This window comes from Gopherus flavomarginatus, chromosome 7 (genome assembly GCF_025201925.1).
Source record: "Gopherus flavomarginatus isolate rGopFla2 chromosome 7, rGopFla2.mat.asm, whole genome shotgun sequence".
In the NCBI taxonomy this organism is placed as follows: Eukaryota; Metazoa; Chordata; order Testudines; family Testudinidae; genus Gopherus; species Gopherus flavomarginatus.
Window position 1 is genome coordinate 50,398,115 of NC_066623.1, and position 19,385 is coordinate 50,417,499.

General features: G+C 44.6%; 1 protein-coding gene across 1 annotated transcript in view; it reads left to right on the forward strand.

Moving 5' to 3' along the window:
• Window positions 1-19,385, forward strand: part of NOTCH2 (notch receptor 2) — a 129,991-nt gene that overhangs the window by 87,599 nt on the left and 23,007 nt on the right. The window contains exons 17-21 of the mRNA XM_050962974.1: window positions 1,762-1,990; window positions 7,067-7,268; window positions 10,186-10,339; window positions 12,218-12,402; window positions 14,707-14,839. Of these exons, the coding sequence (XP_050818931.1) occupies window positions 1,762-1,990; window positions 7,067-7,268; window positions 10,186-10,339; window positions 12,218-12,402; window positions 14,707-14,839 (903 nt within the window). The remainder of the gene's footprint in view (window positions 1-1,761; window positions 1,991-7,066; window positions 7,269-10,185; window positions 10,340-12,217; window positions 12,403-14,706; window positions 14,840-19,385) is intronic.

The window sequence follows — 19,385 nt, forward strand, 5'->3', positions numbered from 1 at the left end:
CTCCAGGCACCAGCTCAGCAAGCAAAGTGATGAACTGAGTTCCCTTAACTTAGGTATGCTGGGCAGACAACCGAAATGTCCAGCTTTCAGCTGCAGTCATAAAGGGCTGGCTGCCATAGGCACAGTCTTTTATAGCTTTTATGTCCTTGTCTCTGCAATAGTCAGATGAGCTTTAAATGGGTGCAGATGTTCCCTCTTACACTGCCGACTTTCAAGATATGAAGATATTTCTCAAAAGGTGAATCTTTGGATGCACATTTGTGTAATCTTTAATTCATAATCAAAGCCTGTGTCTTAATGACCTGTACAAGAGGACAGAATACAAATTGTACTGAAGTTTAGCATTGCTTCACTAGAGTTTCTAATTGTGCAGCCTTAATTTTGCCTTTCATTTTTTAAATGAGTATTGTGGCAGCATAGATCAATTCCCTATTGTGCTCTCCAAATGTAACAAAGATGTTCCTTGTCCCAGAGATCTTACAATCTAAATATAAGACAACAAGTGGATGCAGGCAGGGGAGCACAAGGAATCAGTGAGCATGACAGGTTATGGTCTCCACACAACAGCTGCCTAGCCGTTAATTTTTTTCTTAAGAATAATGGCAAAGGAGGGACTTGAAGGATGATGAAGTAGCGTTGCAGGTGGCTATGGGAAGCTCCTTCCATATGTCAGGGGCTGCATGGGAGGAAGAAAGAAGGTGCTTGATTGAAAATGTAAGAGGTGATGCTGAAGGCCGGCATCACTGGCAGAATGAAGGTGGGAGTCGACATCTCGATAGCATGAGATGAAAGGTTGGCTGGGGCTAGGCCTGGAAAGTGATGATCAGCAGTTTGCTTGCGATGGAAAAGGTTGAGCCAGTGGGAGGGAGACAAATAGAGGGATGAAAAGGTCAGAGCAGCTGAGCTAGGAAAACGGTCTTTGCAGCAGTAGCACTGTGAATGGACAGAAGGTGGGCAAGACAGTAATTGTCTAGGCCAGAGAAGAGAAAGTTGCAGGGAACGAGTACCTGGACAGGAATTTTAGCTGATGGATAGGAAAGGACTGAGTTGAAGAACATACCTAGGTTATGGGTCTGAGTGACAGGGAGGTGTGTGGGTCTTTCATTGCCCCCCTTGGGAGCACCCTGCCTCCTGAGGGCAACCTTACCACACTAGAGAGCAGCATGGGTGATGCTGGATCAAATCTCAGCAGAGGTATGTTCAGAATCACAGCTGGGGAGATCTCCAGCTAAATCAGTGTGCAGCTGAGCCTTCCTAGCAAAGTGTCAGCTCACTTCAGCAAAGCACATCAACCCAGGGGAAGTGCTTTTCTGTACTGGGTGCCTTAAACAGTGGCTGGGAAAGGGGTTTTGTTGTCTAGAAGTCTGGACAGGGCGCTCTCAGGACAGAGGAGCTAACTTCGGTTGTGTTGTGTTTGTAGAGGTTTGGGTTATGAGGGGGAAGGGTTGAGATTTAGGGTTCATGAATGGAATGGGACCAGAGCTTGGATGTTGGTTTTGTTTTGGCTGAATAAGAACCTTGTAAAATAAACCTAAATTTCCAGAAGTATTTTCTTGTTCAGAGCCTCGTGTAAAGTTTTGCCCTTTATGGGATAATCCTATAGAATTCAAATTACATCCCTGATATAGATTGAATAAAAAAAGTGTGTAAAAAGGCACTTATTTTTGAAATTGTGTAGTCCCTTTGCATAATGGCAGCTGAACCTGGCCCTGCCACGGTATCTGTATATCCATTGTAATACATAGTGTGTTGTTATTGCAGATCCCTGCCAGAATGGAGCTTCGTGTGTGGATGGGGTGAACTCTTTCTTATGCACTTGTCTGCCTGGGTTCCAGGGAGATAAGTGTCAGACCGATATAAATGAATGTCTGAGTGAACCATGCAAGAATGGAGGCACCTGTACGGACTACGTCAACAGCTACACCTGCAAGTGTCAGGCAGGGTTTGAGGGCACCCACTGTGAGAACAACATTGATGAGTGTACCGAGAGGTAAGTGTATGTTTAAATATGGAGGGAGGGAGAGAACAGAGAGAGAACGCTGTCCAGTGGCTTAAGGCAGTCATGTTCAGATACAACCCTGGGGACTGCTGTTTTCCTGCCTGGTGGTGGTGGGACATTCTTGAGCTTCGGAGACCAGGGATGCTTGCCTAGCTTGTGCTTGTGAGAAGGCTATGCTCTCAAAAGGTACCAGCTCAGATAGAACTACTCATCTGGGTCTGTGCACATTGTGCAAGTCCAGGTGGCAAATCCCATAGTTCAGAAGTTTTGGCCCACAGTTATCAGTTACCAGTAGGTTGTGCGTCTTGTGCATGTGGGTGTGAATACCTTCCACTTCCATTTTGTGATCAGTTCCTCCTTGATTCCACTTAATAAAGGAGCTTCGGTTGGTGACCTGGTTCCACAGGGGGAGACACTTCCAGTGCTGTTGCATTTAGTTAATTTTTGTCTCTCATGTACTCAGTTGAGAAGCATGCATCCTAGTATATTAAGGGAATTGGCTAAAACTTGTTGAACCATCCAATTCATATTTTTGAAATATAATGGACTACTGGGAAGGTACCATCAGTCCGGAAAGCAAATGAGTTTACATTTACAATAGAGGTTTATGCATAAGATTGCCACATGTGACTGGGTTTTTTTGGTTAGGATTGCTTTTTTGAGTAGAATTACTAAATTAGTGAGTAAAAGTAATGTCAGATGTAAAATAAAGTACTTGCCACTGTCTCAGTGTAACTTGAAAAATTAATTCAAATTGTCTTGGATAGGATCACTATTATATGGATTGAAAAGTTAAGACTAAACAAATGGGATTGATTAACCTGTACCAAGCTGAAGGGAGGGAAGGGTTACTGGTGGGGTAATACAGGCATTGAGGGTGGGCCTGATGTTATTTAACGTGTTTGTGAGTAATTGTGAGGAGGGAGTTTATCTCTATTGAAATGTGCAGATTGAGCAAAAAAGGAGTTGTCAATACTGAGGAGGACAGAGAAAATACAGACTGAGCTAGAGAACTCAGAGTTATGGGCTGAAAATAGTGGAAGCTAATTTAAAAAACAGGAACCACTAAGAGCTTATGAAGAGGCAACTAGGAGGCTTGGGACAAAACTCCTCAAATGTTGCATCTGAAAGGGTGTAAGCATCAAGGAGAGGAACTGAGTAGAACTAACTTGGAGTAATGCGACCAAAATTAAGAGAACTTAAACTCGGGGGGAGGGGGCGGGGAGGAATCTTCCCGAGAGATGTATTAGTCAGCAGTTCCCAAACTTTATTGGTTCATATACCTGTGATGTTCCCCTCTGGTGTTATCTGGACCAATAATCTGCTAGGTCACTCCAATCCTTGACTCTGGGAGCCAGCCTTACCCTGCTCTGCTGTGAGGGAACTCCCCCCACCCCCGGGCTTTTCACGCACAGCCTCTGGCATGTAAGCTGTTCCTTGGATTGTGCAACTGAATGACACTAGCCAATATCTCCAGCCCCAGACACAACCCTAGGAACCTCCGTCTTGCAGTGTCCAGTTATGCTCGCTGGTTGCTGCAAGCCTATATGAATTTGTCAACTTAACAAAGAAATTGATTTGTACCAGGCTTGTTATCCCAACAGAAGTCTCTGACGCGCTTCAAACCAAGCACACTGCTTCAGGTAGAATAAACAAATTTATTAACTATGAAAGAGAGATTTTAAGTGATTATAAGTCAAAGCATAACAAGTCGGATTTGGTCAAATGAAATAAAAGCAAAACTTAGCTGATCTTAACATTTTCAATGCCCTTACCAACTTAGATTCTTCTCGCCACAGGCTGGTTGGTTGCCCTTCAGCCAGGCTCTCCCCTTTGATCACTGCTTCAGTCACTTGGTGGTATGGTGTCTGTAGATGTAGGTGGAAGAGAGAGAGAGCATGGCAAATATCTCTCCCTTTTATCATGTTCTTTATTCACTCTTGGCTTCCTCCCCTCCCCTCCGAGTCAGGTGAGCATTACCTCATCGCAGTCCCAAGCTGGCCAAAGAAAGGGGGGTGACTCGCTCAAGAGTCCAACAGATCCTTTTGTTGCTGCCTAGGTCACTGTCCTTTGTTTCTGTGAGGCTAGGCTGGGTTTGTCCCATACCTGCCCTGATGAGGTGTGCACTGCCTCTCTGCTCTTGGAGAGTGTTTGCCTGGGCTTATTTCAAGCCATGAGGATACATTTTCGGCCTCATAACTACATACATGAAATTATAACCTATAAACTTATTATAACATTACTGTAACAACAATGCCAAGTGCATCATGAGCCTTCTGAAGACAGCCAACATGACAAACTTTGCATTGGATACCACACAATCATATTACAAGGCTGAACATGGGGGTGCTGGGTGTTCCCCCAAAGTACAGAGCGTCACAATGCCATCTTTTTTAAGAACAAACTTATCTTTGAAGTACCACATGCAGATTTTTCCATTTTGTGGACATTTATTTTAGCTCTTAATAAGTATAACTTAAGTGTTTCCAGACTGTATAGTAAAATAAATATCTAGGGGAACCTAAAATGTTATATTATGACGACATTTTCAAGCCCTTCAGGTTGTTAGACAGCGAATCAAAAAGAAACACAATGAAGCAGCCATTATTGTTACCTTCAGCCATGATTATTATTTCTCTTGTGTTACTGAAATTGCAAGAAACAATTATATGGAAGCTTATATGGATTATTGTTGGACTTGGGCCAGAATTCATTTTGCTTCCCTTTTACAAGATTTAAATCGAGAAAAATTACAAAACACGTTGAGTAGTTCTCGGAGAAGACAAAAAAGTAAAGGATGTGCTTGCCTTACAGAACCTAGCTGCTCTGTCAGAGGAGAATTGTGAGCTTCAGCCGAAGGTCTGGTGCTGCATTGAGGTTCAGCCTATATTTGTTGTTAACAATGATAAAGATAGAAAAAAGTCTCACACAGATGCATAGTGCTGAATGGCATAACAAAATTTCATAGCTCTGCCAGAGCAAAGCACCTCTCTCCAGGCTTGTCTACACTACACAGCTTTTAGTGACAAGGCTGTCTCGACACAGCCTTGTCACTAAAAGTCAGCATGTGAACGCTGTTGTGGTATTTTGTCAGCGATCCTGCCAACAAAGCCGCATTTACACTGCTGCTTGCGTTAGCGACACTTTTGTCTTTCACTGGGGGGGCTTTTTTAAGCACCTGTGAAAGACAAAAGTTTTGGTGACAACTGTGCAGTGAAGACATACCCTCCTTCTCAGCCAAAAGTCACAGAACTGTACTTTGTTGAATTTGAGTTTGAACGCACCATCACATGACAATCACCTCCTCCTTTCCCTTTGCTGAGAAACCACCTGGCAGGGTATTGTCTTGTATTGAAAATGGTCCCAGATCCATTTCTCACTTGTTACACTGGTGGGAGAGTTTTCATTAAACTAGATTGCCAAATTCAGGCATTTTTCTCTGATCTCAGTAATGAGGTCAGGATGAATTTTGTGGAGAAGTTTTTGATGATCACTTCCCAATTCATTTCTCCTAACTGAAAATAAGCATGAGTTCAACACTCAGATTTTAATAAAACCTTTAAAGCCTGATCCAGAATCGCTATCAGATTGACAGGCATTTTTAGCAAGTAGTGTCTCACAATGAATACAGTAGCAAATGAACTTAGCATTAGGTGCCAGTTGAATTTTTGCCAAAACACCACCAAATTTCCCAGTCAGGGCTCAAGGTCTGTCAGAGCTCACAAATGCAATTTTGCCACTCTACACCATTTGTTATGATAAACTCATTCAGTTTGTTAAATTTCTTCTACCATTGAACATCTTGATAGAGATTCATAAAACAAGCATTCTTTTACTGGTGTTTTGACTGAAACGTGATTCAATAGAAAAAAGTTCTAGGTATTGGAAGGAATTTAGAGAAAAGCAGCAAAACTAGTAGTAGGATAGATTTGAGGAAAGTTTAAAGGAATTACATATGTAAAACTTGGCTAGGTGCAATAAAAGTGACTGTATACAAAACACAACCAAAAGCTGTGTACACCTGGGAAGCAAAGGTATTACTGAGGAGTAATAGAATCAAATATAGATGAGGAAAATTTAGGCTAATAAGAGCTTTAACTTCTCGAATAGTCTCTCTAGACAAGTAATGGAATCATCATTGCTTGGGTTATTTAAAGTTTCAGAGGCCAGGGCTTTGTTCTGCACGAGTCACTCCGCTGTGTTGTGGGGTGCATAGCCAGATGTAGCAGACTCGGAGCAAAAAATGGTTTGGTGTGCCCGCTCCCCAAAGCAGACATGGTGCTCTCTGGTCTGAGAAATCTGCCTCACAAACTTGTCTTTGAGCAGCAAAATAGACTGAGCTTCAGTCTAAAAGGTGATTTGGTACTTATACACTGTGATCTACATGGAGAGGAGAATTCGAACAAAGGGCAAACAAGAGCCAGTTGCTGGAAGCAGAAGCTAGATAAATTCAAGCTGGAAATAAGATACACCTTTTAAAGTGAGAATAATTAACTAGGAACAGTTTATCGAGGGATATGGTAGATTCTCCATCACTTTATCTTTAAATTGAGATTGGGTGTCTCTCCAGAGACATGCTTCTAGCTCAACTAGAAGTCATGGGCTTGATGCTGGAATCAACTTGGTCAAAGATGCAGAGAGTAAGGCCAGAACAGACCATTATAATCCTCTAGTCTGACCTGCTGTGTAACACAGGCTATAAAATTTCACCAACTCTAACCCCACCACCATGAGAACTCTCCTCTGCTTAAATGACACTAGTTCCTCTCCATTTCGGTCACATGGTTACACATTGGTATGGAATGCCTCTGCCCATGCTGTACCCTAATCTCTGGAGAACTAGGCTAGTGGCTCTATCACAGCACAAAATTCACAGTATGACAAACAATGGAGTGGACTGACAAAGCCGTAGTAAGTATGCTGTAGGCCAGCCAAGGGACAGAGCAGATGATCCAATACAGCTGTTTATCTCTCTGTTGTCTGTATGTCCTATTAAAATCTTTGGCTGTCAGTTAACTTGCAGTTTGTCATAGCTGAGTTTTGTTTTCATGTTTATTTGTTTTTCAGTTCTTGTTTCAATGGAGCCACTTGTGTGGATGGGATCAACTCCTTTTCCTGCCAGTGCCCAGTGGGGTTCACTGGGGCCTTCTGCCTGATGGAAATTAATGAATGCAATTCCCATCCTTGTTTGAACAAAGGGACTTGTGTGGATAGACTGGGGACCTACCAGTGCATCTGTCCCTTGGGTTACACTGGGAAAGACTGCCAAGTAAGTGGCATTGAGTTCAGACTGTTACAGCATTTCTTTTGTCTGGTCCGTTCTCACTTAGCATTTTCATTTGAACTGTTACACAGCAGAAACAGTGTACAGCTGGTGTAGACACGGCTCACTATGTCTAGTACGTTCTGTGATAAAGTCTCTGACCCTGCTAAAACCCTGTTCTAACAGGGGCTTCTTATGCTTCCAACATTGGGTATTCCACACAGCTTAGGTCTGTCCACTTTAGCAGCCACACCATGTTCAACCACAATTTGGGAGGGAGGAAGCCATATCTGTTAACAGAGGAGGCACACGCTCTGTAGAGAAGACAGCATTGAGACTTTTCCGGGTTAGTTCTCTACTCAAACCAGAGGAGGTATTAGCTCTGAATATAGTGATGGCTGGGTTTCATTCTGTGTGTAAACTTGCCTTGCTTGAGGTCAGAGTCTGTGTTTAAATGAGGTAGACCCCACTTGGATGGAAAAACACAGATCTGGGTAACAAAGCCCACAATTAGCTGTAGTAACTATATAACAACTTTCCTGGTAACTATGCCTTAGTCTACACTGCAAACTTATACTAGTATAACTATGTTGCTCGGGGTATGGATTTTCAACACCCCAGAGCAACATATACCAACCTAACCCCTGGTGTAGACAGCACTATGTCTATGGAAGGGCTTCTCACATCAACACAGATACTTCCTCTCGAGGAGATGGATTACGTACGCTCTTCAGTCGCCATAGGTAGCATTTTCACTGGCAGCTGTGCCACTGCAGCACTATACATTTAGACAAGCCCTATGAGAGATGCAGCTATGTGTTCTCAAACAAAGTAAAGTTTTCCACAAAGAACCAATCAAGGTAATTGGAACAAACATCTTGTCTGGGTCACAGACAATCAAAGGAACTCCTTGTATGGGAATAACTGACATGATCATCCAGTGCATTAGATTCAGTAAAACTAATATAGCAAAATGAAGCGGTTTTGAATTCAGTAAGTGGTTTCCCATTGTACAGTACCTGTAATAAACGTCAAAGCTGCTGCTCTGTTCTGCAAAAGATTCAGCAGTGATTACCAAACATCTCTGCATAAATTTGACATAACATGCCTGAAGTTTAAGGAAGTGGTAGGAAGCAAGCAACTGAACTGAGTTATAGACTCATAGACTTTAGGGTCAGAAGGGACCAATACGATCATCTAGTCTGACCTCCTGCACAAAGCAGGCCACAGAACCCTACCCATCCACTTCTATAACAAACCCCTAATCTATGTCCGAGTTATTGAAGTCTTCAAATTGTGGTTTGAAGACCTCAAGCTGCGGAGAATCCACCAGCAAGTGACCCATGCCCCATGCTGCAGAGGAAGGCGAAAAACCTCCAGGGCCTCTGCCAATCTGCCCCGGAGGAAAATTCCTTCCCAGCCCCAAATATGGCGATCAGCTACACCCTGAGCATGTGGGCAAGACTCACCAGCCAGCACTCAGGAAAGAATTATCTGCAGTAACTCAGATCCCATCCCATCCAACATCAAAACTGATAAAGCTGATAACATTCAAACAGTGTTTGAATTTTACTTCCTAAAGGATTCATGCTTATCTCAGTCTTGCCACTCAGTTCTTTTAACTGCAGAAAATCTGTATTAATTCAAAATAAAATGTGTCATTGAATGAAACTTGGCTTATTGTTGTGGACATAGAGCACTAAGTTTCATTCTGCCAGTTAGACATTTGCGATGCTACTGTAATTGAAACATAGTCATGATGCTCTAGGTCTCTGTTCCAGCCTTGCAACAGTGAGCTTCAGCATTGGCTTCATTCAAGAGCAGGCTGATGAGCTCTGTCATGTATAAAGTGTCAAGTATCGGGGGTAACCGTGTTAGTCTGATCCACAAAAACAAGGAGGAGTCTGGTAGCTCCAAAGCGTGTCTTTTTCACGAGCAGAAGTTGGTCCAGTAAAAGATATTACCTCACCCACCTTGTCTCTGTTGTTATCTCAGGACAGATATGTTGGAGTGGCAAGCCTAATTAGTTGAGTGGGAACTCAGTTGTTTTCCCTCTTTCATTGGAAATTCTTTATTTGAACAGTGCATTCCTTGTTTATGTTTAGGAAATCAGTAAGCCCAGTATTCTTTTATCCCTTTACCAAGAGTGTGGAATGTTGGAGAAATTTGAACTAAACTGCAGGAAAGCAGGAGAATTCAGAAAGAATGAGCTCTTGCAAAGGGGAGAATAAATAGACAGGGGAAGCTAGTGAGGCAGGTGGTGGAGGCAAAGCACATAAATGACTTTGACATCTCACTCCCCTTCTGGAAAAGTAAGAAATTGAGGTGTGGGGATTCAGTGAAAAATGTGGATTCTGGGATTGTTGACATACTGAGGCTTTCTGATAATGTGAAGGAGGGAGCCTAGGAAGAGGCAAAAATGATTCTCCAAGGGCTTAGATGTGAGAAACATTTTAACAAATCCGTCATTGAAATTAAATTTTCATGCTTCCATTGGTAATATTACTTCTCTGTCCGCCTGCTCACTTTGCTGATGGCATGTATCACCTTGGTTCAGTCAGGGAGGATCCCAGGTGAGAGCTCAAAAGTCGGCATCATGCTTCCTTTCTCAGTGCTTGGAACATCCGTTTTGCTGAGTTTGCCTGGACAAAGGAAGCATGTATCTGAGATCAGAGTACCCTCTTGGAGCCAGGTATCTCTCTGGTTTCATCGAGAGGAAGACTCAGGCAGGTGACACTGTCCCAGTCTGGCATAGTGACAAACTGACATTGCATGCACTGTTTGGATTCAGAGACTTAGAGACAGGTCCTATCAAGGAGTTGGCTGGCTAGCTGACTGGGGAATTTCCTTTGCAGTGCCTTCTCCAACCTACTGCTTTGAATACTGTTTTTCTACTTCTCAGTTGTTTGACCTGTTTTTTCAGACACTCATGGATCTGTGCAGCAAGTCTCCCTGTAAGAACAAAGGCACATGCGTCCAGAGGAAAACCCAGTCTCAATGCATCTGTCCACCTGGTTGGACTGGCACCTATTGTGATGTGCCCAACGTCTCCTGTCAGGTGGCTGCATCACAGAGGGGTAAGTAGTGCTCTTCTGTGCTTGTAGCAAACAGTAGTTCTCAAAGTATTGTCATTGCGGATCTCCCCTGCCGAGATGCATTTGGAATCTGGGACATGTTGGCCCTTATGGGGCCACAGAGAAGCAGTATTAAGCTGTGGAAGGCTCTAGGTGAGGTTTTATAAGGAGATATGGCCCCCAGACACCCTCTGTCCCTTCCACCCATTGAAGCATTAAGTCCAAACTCCCTCTGATTCCTTCAGTTTGTTTATTCAACACTTTTCTTCTCCCTAGTTAGGGACTAGTTCTCAGGGAAAGCTAGCCAGAGCTCACACTCTCCTAAGTCTGTGTTCACAGAATCATAGAATATTAGAGTTAGAAGAGACCTCAGGAGGTCATCTAGTCCAATTCCCTGCTCAGAGCAGGACCAACTAAATCATGCCAACCCGGGCTTTGTCAAGCCAGGCCTTAAAAACCTCTAAGGATGGAGATTCCGCCACCTCCCTGGGTACCCCATTTCAGTGCGTCACCACCCTCCCAGTGAAATAGTGTTTCCTAATATCCAACCTAGACTTCCCGCCCTGGAACTTGAGACCATTGCTTCTTGTTCTGTCATCTGCCACCATTAAGAATTGTCTAGCTCCATCCTCTTTGGAACCCCCCTTCAGGTAGTTGAAGACTGCTATCAAATCCCCCTTCACTCTTTTCTCTTCTGCATACTAAATAACCCCAGTTCCCTCAGCCTCTCCTCGTAAGTCATGTGCCCCAGCCCCCTAACCATTTTTGTTGCCCTCCGCTGGACTCTCCAATTTGTCCCTATCCCTTCTGTAGTAGGGGGACCAAAACTGGTCTCTCAACTCCAGGTGTGGCCTCACCAGTGCGGAATAGAGATGAATAATCACTTCCCTCGATCTGCTGGCAATGCTTCTACTAATACAGCCCAATATGCCATTGGCCTTCTTGGCAACAAGGGACACTGTTGACTCATGTCCAGTTTCTCATCCACTGTAATCCCCAGGTCCTTTTCTGCAGAATGGCTGCTTAACCAGTCGGTCCCCAGCCTGTAGCGGTGCATGTGATTCTTCATTCCTAAGTGCAGGACTCTGCACTTGTCCTTGTTGAACCTCATCAGATTTTTTTTTTTCAGTGTTCAGGATTTCAATAATCTCTGTTCCGTAAGGGCTGCCCCTTTGAATACTGTTGGACTAATTTGTTTTTGTGCCCTTCTGGTGAATCCCCAAAAGACCAAGTTGAAACCCTGCCCTGCTTGTAGGTGAAAGAGGTCTGTTACACATCCGATGCCTTAAATATGTGGTTGAGGGATATTGGTCATTAACCTATAGCTGCTTCATCTGCCTACAACTTTTGGGCCCATACTCCATTACCGAATTCAAATAATGCAGATGGAAAAAATCTGATGCTTATGGAATGTGCTCCAGAGTCTTCCTAGAAGAGTCATCTTGGAACAAATCCAGTTCTGGTTCCAAGAATGTCTGGAAGAGGTATTTGCAATACAAGGGGTAAGAAGGGCTTCTCCAGCAGGTGATGAGAATGGGGTGGAAACCAGCCTTTGCACACTTCGTTTTATGTACATTTTAGACTGAGACTCACCAAGTAGCAAAATATCTAGTGATATGAATAAAAGTATCCAAGCTGGCATTGCCAGTCATTGTCTGCCATGGGGCTAGTGGCAATTTCCTGTCCAGAATCTGGGTGATTCTTTGTCTGGGTGAGCAGTCTTGTTTAAAGAATAGTTCCTGGGGTAGAAGTTTTGTGTAGGCTGGATCTAGCTGTAAGTATTCCCAGGTGAACTTGTGACTATGAGGGTGCTTGGAAGCATTTTCCTGAAATGTTACTTTGAGATGGCTGCTTACTTTGCTTAATTAATTTTTATTGTAGGAGTCCCCGTGGACCAATTGTGTCAACATTCTGGCATTTGCCTTGATGTGGGAAACAGTCATCGCTGCCAATGCGGCATGGGCTACACTGGCAGCTACTGTGAAGAGCAGTTGGACGAATGCACCTCCAATCCATGCCAGAATGGTGCCACCTGCAGTGACTATCTCAGGGGATATCAGTGTGAGGTAAAGCTGGAGGATACATAAGGGACAAAAGGGAGATGCTTAGCTCTTACTAACCTCCATTTTCATTGTACAGATCTTCACTCACATCCTATCATTCTTACTGTGATCTGTTTCCCATAATGGTTACCAACTCCTTTGCAAGTGTATCTGATCATTTCCCAAACAACACTGAGACCTGGGGCATGTCTACACTTGCCATTTAAAGCAGAAAAAGTCCCTTTTTTTGCTCAAAAACCATGGGAGCATCTACACTTGCCAATGACTTTTTGCAACAAAACTAGAAGTTTCACCGCAAAAAGAAAACCACCTCCATGAGAGGCATACAGCTCTTATCGGTGATGCCTTTGTGGTGAAGTGCAATGAAGACACATTCTTCCTGTTTACACAGCTTTTAGCCTCCAGAGGATGTCCCACAGTGCCTGGGCGACCACTCTAGCCAGCAGCTCTGCTGCTCTTATGCCAGGTAAACAGACATCCACCCCTCCCCCTGTAAAGCCCCGGGAACTTCGAAACTCCCCTTCCTGTTTTCTTGGCAAGTGCTCACTTATCTGGTCAGGTAGCAATGCCTGCTCCAGGGAGCAAGTGATCCCCTGCCTGGAGTCATGCTGAGCTACTGGAACTTATCAGTGTTTGGAGAGAGGAGGCTGTGCAGGGACCCAGGATTCCCGTGATCACTCCCCCCCCCTTTCCCACAAGACCCATCGTCAAACTGGAGAGAGCTGCACTGTGGGATAGCTGCCCTAGAGTGCTGCTCTCATCTTCAATGGAAGTACTGCTAATGTAAACACTCTCTGACCCCTGAGGAATTAATTGAGTACACAAACCAGCCCTTTAGTTTCACCAATTCCCTATCACCGGTGAAATTTACAGTGCAAAAACTTTGCAAGTGTAGACACACCCTTACTCAAGTTGTGTTTGGTATGCACAAGAGTTACCCAAGACAATTACTGTAAGCAGAGAGTGACAATTAAAGACCAGTGTGTGTGCCCTTGTAGGGTAGAGCAGTCATTCTCAAACTTTTGTGCTGGTGACCCCTTTCACATAGCAAGCCTCTGAGTGCAACCCCCTATAAATTAAAAACACTTTTTTATATATTTAACACAATTATAAATGCTGGAGGCAAAAGAGGGTTTAGGGTGGAGGCTGATCGTGACACCCCCCATGTAATAACCTCGTGACCCCCTGAGGGGTCCCGACCCCCAGTTTGAGAACCGCTGGGGTAGAGGAAGGTGTTGGGTCCTTGCTCCTTCTCGAGGAGAATAAGTGCCATGTTAATAACATTTTCCAATTATATTTAAAGAGAGAAGTTCTATGTACCAGTTAGTCATAGTCCAAAGCTCTAAAGCTATTAGAAATGTGGTCAAACAGCAAAACAAGGTTTCATTTGGCAAAAAATACAGCTAATACACCTGAGAATAAGTTGAAACTTGGATACTGGCAGGGAGGGAGGCAGCACTCCAGAAGGACCTTCCGGCTTGTAGTGGACAGTATTCAGTATAAGGCGATATGGTAGCTAGTTACTAAAATGTTATGCCCCCAGGTGGATGGATTTCTTCACCTCTCCCATCCCTGACTTCTGTGATTACATGAAAATAAACTAGAACATACTACAAAATTTCTTATGCTCATCTTGCTAGGGAAGTGGGTCCACGTCCTCTCCCTGATCCCTATAGCTGATATACAGGGCTGCGTGAATTGACTCCAGAGGTTATTATGTCCAACCCTCATTTCCAGGCCCTTGAGAATGGTGGTACATGCAGGATCTTGGAGGTACATTTCCTGAGGTGGTTGCATTTGCATAACACTTAAAACACAAGTCAACTTCTACAGCAACTGAATCTAATCAGGAGTTCCATGGGTGTCATGTGAGATTCTAGTATGCAATGTAGTTGTAGCGATGTCAGTCCCCAGATATTAGAGAGAGAAGGTGTGGGGGTAATATCCTTTATTGGACCTGAAGAAGAACTCTTGAAAGCTTGTCTCTCTCACCAACTGAAGCTGGTCCAATAAAAGATATCGCCTCACCCACCTTGTCTCTCTCATGTGCATCCTGTAAGCTGTCCACAGGAGCAAGATTGTTCACCTACAGACATTCAGTAGTTCCTTGGTCACATTCTGTGCTTGGTTACCTCTGCTGTTCCGCTGAAATCACTGATGTTGCACTGCAACTAATGAGGGCAGCATTTGGCCCACAGAGTATTTTGTCCTGTTTTAGCCTAGGATGTGTCAGTCTCAAAGTATGCTACTGTGTTCATGCTGGATGAAGCTTATTTATTTACACTTGTTTGGTTTTTATACCGATAGTGTGTGCCAGGGTACCAAGGAGTCAACTGTGAATACGAAGTGGATGAGTGCCAGTTCCAGCCCTGCCAGAATGGAGGAACCTGCATTGATCTTGTCAATCATTTCATTTGCTCCTGTCCACCAGGAACTCGAGGTAGGAAACTCAGCAATTATGTAAAAGCTGCAAGAGGCACTTTCTGTTCTGGTGGACTGGCTTTAATGCCATAGAGTTCCCAGGGCTTATTGTACTTCCTCATGAAGAGGGCTGTTGAGTCAAGCACTCTGAGTACCTGAGAGAGACACACATCTTCCCTATTACCTTTAAAAAAGGAACTGGATAAATTATAACATCAAGAATTATTTTAACCAGGATGGTATTAGCTGTGTAAAAAGTGTATTTAGTGCTTGCATAACTCCAGTGTCCTTTGTTCTTCAAGTTCTTAAGATTTCAGCCTCCACTTAACCTCAGTCATGGAATCCTTTTCTGGGAAGGAAGTTTGAACAAATCTGGTCTAACCTGTTCCACTGCAGCTAGACTGATTTTGATTACCCCATAGTCATCTAACAGTTGGCAAGCTTATATATTTCAGTGATGGTGATTCCATAACCTTCATTGATAGCATGTTTGATATAACGTTTGCTCAATTTAACCTCCATTTTCCCTGCTGTACATTAAGCTACTACTGTTAGTATCGCCATAGTAGATATAGAGAAAGGTGTTATAAAGTGCACATGGGATCAAATGTTTTCACTAGTCATCAAATACTTATCTCCCCTTAGTCATTTTCCAAACAAAACATGCCTGGTTCATTCAGCTTTTCTGTGTAGATTTTGTTTCCCAAACCAGTTATAAACTTTTTATCTTCCTCTGAATCATCTTCAGTTTCTTTTCTGAAGTGTGATGCCCTTACTGGACCACAGTTCTCCAGGTAAGGCCAAATTTGTGCCAGGTAGAGCTGAATAGATGGCTCAGACCTTAAACAGGATTATACAACTGCATAAACCACTTGCTGTGTGTTATTAAACTCTACCCCAATTCAGATCACACACTAGTATGAGTGCCCAGCAAGGATCCCCAGTCTAGATAATCACTTATTCCAATGTGAACCACTTTATATTTTTATTGAATTTCATTTATTGTTTTCAACCCATTACCTCAGTTCAAAGATGATTTTGTATTTCAATCCTATGTACCTAGATATTAGGATATGCTGGCATAAATTATGTTGCCCAGGGGTGTGAAAAACACACACACTCCGAGTGACATATGTTACACCGACATAAGCACTCGTGTACATGGCACTGTGTCGGCGAAAGAACTTCTGCGGCTCATGGTGGTTTTATTATGCTGATGGGAGTGCTCTCTACCTTTGGCATAGAGCATTTTCATCAGACATGCTACAGCGGCACTGTGCATGTAGACATGGCTTTGTCCGCCTGTCTAAATACTGTGACAAAGTCCCTCCTCTACCTTGGTGGGTCCTGCGCTTATTGTCAGATTTGCTCACCTCAGTGATTTTCCCCCGCAGTCCGGATCAATTCCTCCTGTGTCTGATCAGGAGTTGGGAGGCTTGGGGGGAACCCAGGCCCGCCCTCTACTCCGAGTTCCAGCCCAGGGCCCTGTGGATCGCAGCTGTCTATAGTGCCTCTTGTAACAGCTGCATGACAGCTACAACTCCCTGGGCTACATCCCCATGGCCTCCTCCAAACACCTTCTTTATCCTCACCACAGGACCTTCCTCCAGGTGTCTGATAACGCTTGTCCTCCTTAGTCCTCCAGCAGCACACCCTCTCACTCTCAGCTCTTGCTCCCAGCTCCTCACACACACTTCCTCTCCTCTGGATCCCCCTCCCCTGACTGGAGTGAGCTCCTTTTTAAACCCAGGTGCCCTGATTGGCCTGCCTTAATTGGCTGCAGGTGTTCTAATCAGCCTATCTGCCTTAATTGGTTCTAGCAGGTTCCTGATTACTCTAGTGCAGCCCCTGCTCTGGTCACTCAGAGAACAGAAAACTACTCATCCAGTGACCAATATATTTGCCCTCTACCAGACTTCTGTACCCCACTGGCCTGGGTCTGTCACAATACTTAGAAAGACAAGGTGGGGGCGATAATTTCTTTGATTGGACCAACTTCTGTTCGTGAAAGAGAGATGCTTTCGAGCTACACAGAGCTCTTCTTCAGGTCTAGGAAAGGTACTCAAGCCACGTCTACAGGAGCACTTACGTCAGCAAAACTTTTGTCACTTGGGGATGTGAAAAAACACCCCCCTGAGTGACGTAAGTTACACTGACATAAGCATTCATGTGCACAGCACTGTGTTGATGGGAGAGCATCTCCCTACTTCCTTATACTGAAGTAATTCTGTAGTGCAGACCTGCCCTTAATTGCCAGAAGCTGAGCTTTCATTCAGAGTTGCTGATACAATGTATGTATGGATGCCAGCTATTTTCAAGCCTTGCTTTTTGGGCATGGTGTATCTGAGTTCATACACATTCTCTTGGAGTTCTTTAACTTGCAAGTGCTGCTGAGTTGCTAATCCTGAGGAAAATGTCCAAAGGAAAATGAGTTCTGAGTTCAAAGGAATGAAAAAACTGATAAATGAGCATCTTAGAACAGGGGTGGGCAAACCATGGCCCAAGGGCCAGATCCAGCCCATCAGGTCTTTGGATCTGTCCCGTGATATTTCCACCCCTGTGGCCATGCCCCTCGGGGAGAAGGAGGGGGCAGAGGGCTCCGCGCGCTGCCCTCGCCTGCAGGCACCACTGCCTGCAGCCCTCATTGGCTGGGAATGGGGAAACGTGCCAATGGGAGCTTTGGGGGAGGTACCCGCTTGCAAGGGCAGTGCATAGAACCCTTCCCCCCACCCCCAGGGGCTGCAGGGACATGGTGCCGGGTGCTTCTGGGAGCAGCTTGCAGCCAGAGCAAGCAGAGAGCCTGCCTTAGCCCTGCTGTGCGCTGCTGCCACCCCAGAGTCGCTCAAGATGGTAAGTGGCGCCAGGCTGGAGCCTGCAGCCCAACCCCCTGCCCTGAGCCCCCTGCCGCACCCCAACCTCTTGCCTTGAGCCCCTTCCTGCACACCACACCCCCTCCAACACCCCACACTCTGTCCTGCAACCCAGCCCTCTGCCCCAGCCCTACATTCATGGCCCTGCATGCAATATCTCCACCCAGATGTGGCCCTTGGTCCAAAAGGTTTGCCTCCCCCGGTCCTAGAGACAGAAAATTTGATTAAAATCTTGCATCCTAGAGGCCAAAAATTAGACAAGTTCTGTGTAAATTAGACCCCAAAGAGCTGTATTATCTCTAAATAAAAAAACAGTGTTTGAGGTCCTTGATGAAGATAGCCGTTGCCGTGCACATATTGGGAGTGGCCAAACAAAAAGAGCTGGCAACTTCTGGCATTGTCTGTTCAACTGGCAAGACTATTTTCCATTTGGTCAGTTATTCATAACTTAGTGTATTTGAGTCTTGACCATTCGCAAACTGTGCTCATATGTATTTTGGTTGGAGATCAAAATCTGCTGAGTTTCCAATGCATCTGTATTTATAAGTGTTGTAGGAGCAGCAGTAATCTGTATGCTCTGTATAACCTGTATGCTCAAAAGGTCTGTTACACTGTCCTCCCCCACCCCACTTTTGTCTCCTCTCCCTCTTTGAATACCAGTGAAGTGGCTTTCCCCCACCCCTCCCTCCTGGAATGCTTGTGGGATGAATGGGCTGCTTAAACAGCTGGAAGATCAGAAGAGCTCCTAGACAGACAAGGTGTCTGGGACTCTAATTAGGCAGCACTCACACACCCAATGCATGGACACTGGCTGAGGTGGAGTGTGACCAACCAGAGGCAGCCAAGTCATCTCTAGTCGCAGGCCATGAGGAGCAGGTCCTTAAAAGGGGAAGGGGCCATGTGCTCAGGAGTGCACTCACAAGCTTGTACCTCCCATGGAGGCCCTTCGCCTGGACCGCCTGGCCAGTGGTTCGCTGCATTGCATTCCATCGTGCCTCAGGAAGACTTACCTTCATTGCACCATCCATCACTGTGCTGTGGGACACTTACCTTGAAGGATCCTGACATCTCCAGTGCCATGCCTGTCTTGGGAGCGTGAGTATGCGAGTGTGAGTGTGACACCCTCCCCCCCTTCTTTTGAGCTGTAGCTGTCGATATAATAAACGTCCTGCTTTCTGCCAAACTCTGGTGGGTCATTAGTCCTCCTTAAGCTTACAAGCTGACCCAGTTTCGGGTAACATTAAGGACTAAACTAGGAACATACATTGGAATAGCAATATCTCTCAGGGGTGTGAAAAATCCACCCTCTTGAGAGAGAGAGAAAGCTATACTGATCTTAACACACACACACACCACACACACACACACACACACACACACGCAGCGCTAGGTCAGTGGAAGATTTATTTCAATGGGAGAAGCCTTCCCGTTAGCATAGGTAGTATCTACAGTGAAGCGCTATAGCTGCTATGTTTTAAGTGTAAACATGACCTAGGAAAACAATGAGTGACATAACAAGGTCATAATATGGCTTTTGTGACTTTTTGCTTTGCAATTGTATTTTTTTTTTTCAAATGGCCAGAATGTATTTAGAAATTCATTAATTGCAACTGATTTTACTTGTTGGTATAGGTTACCTGCTATAATGAAAATTTCTTCTTTGTCACGAGATCGAATACATTAGCAAATTAACAA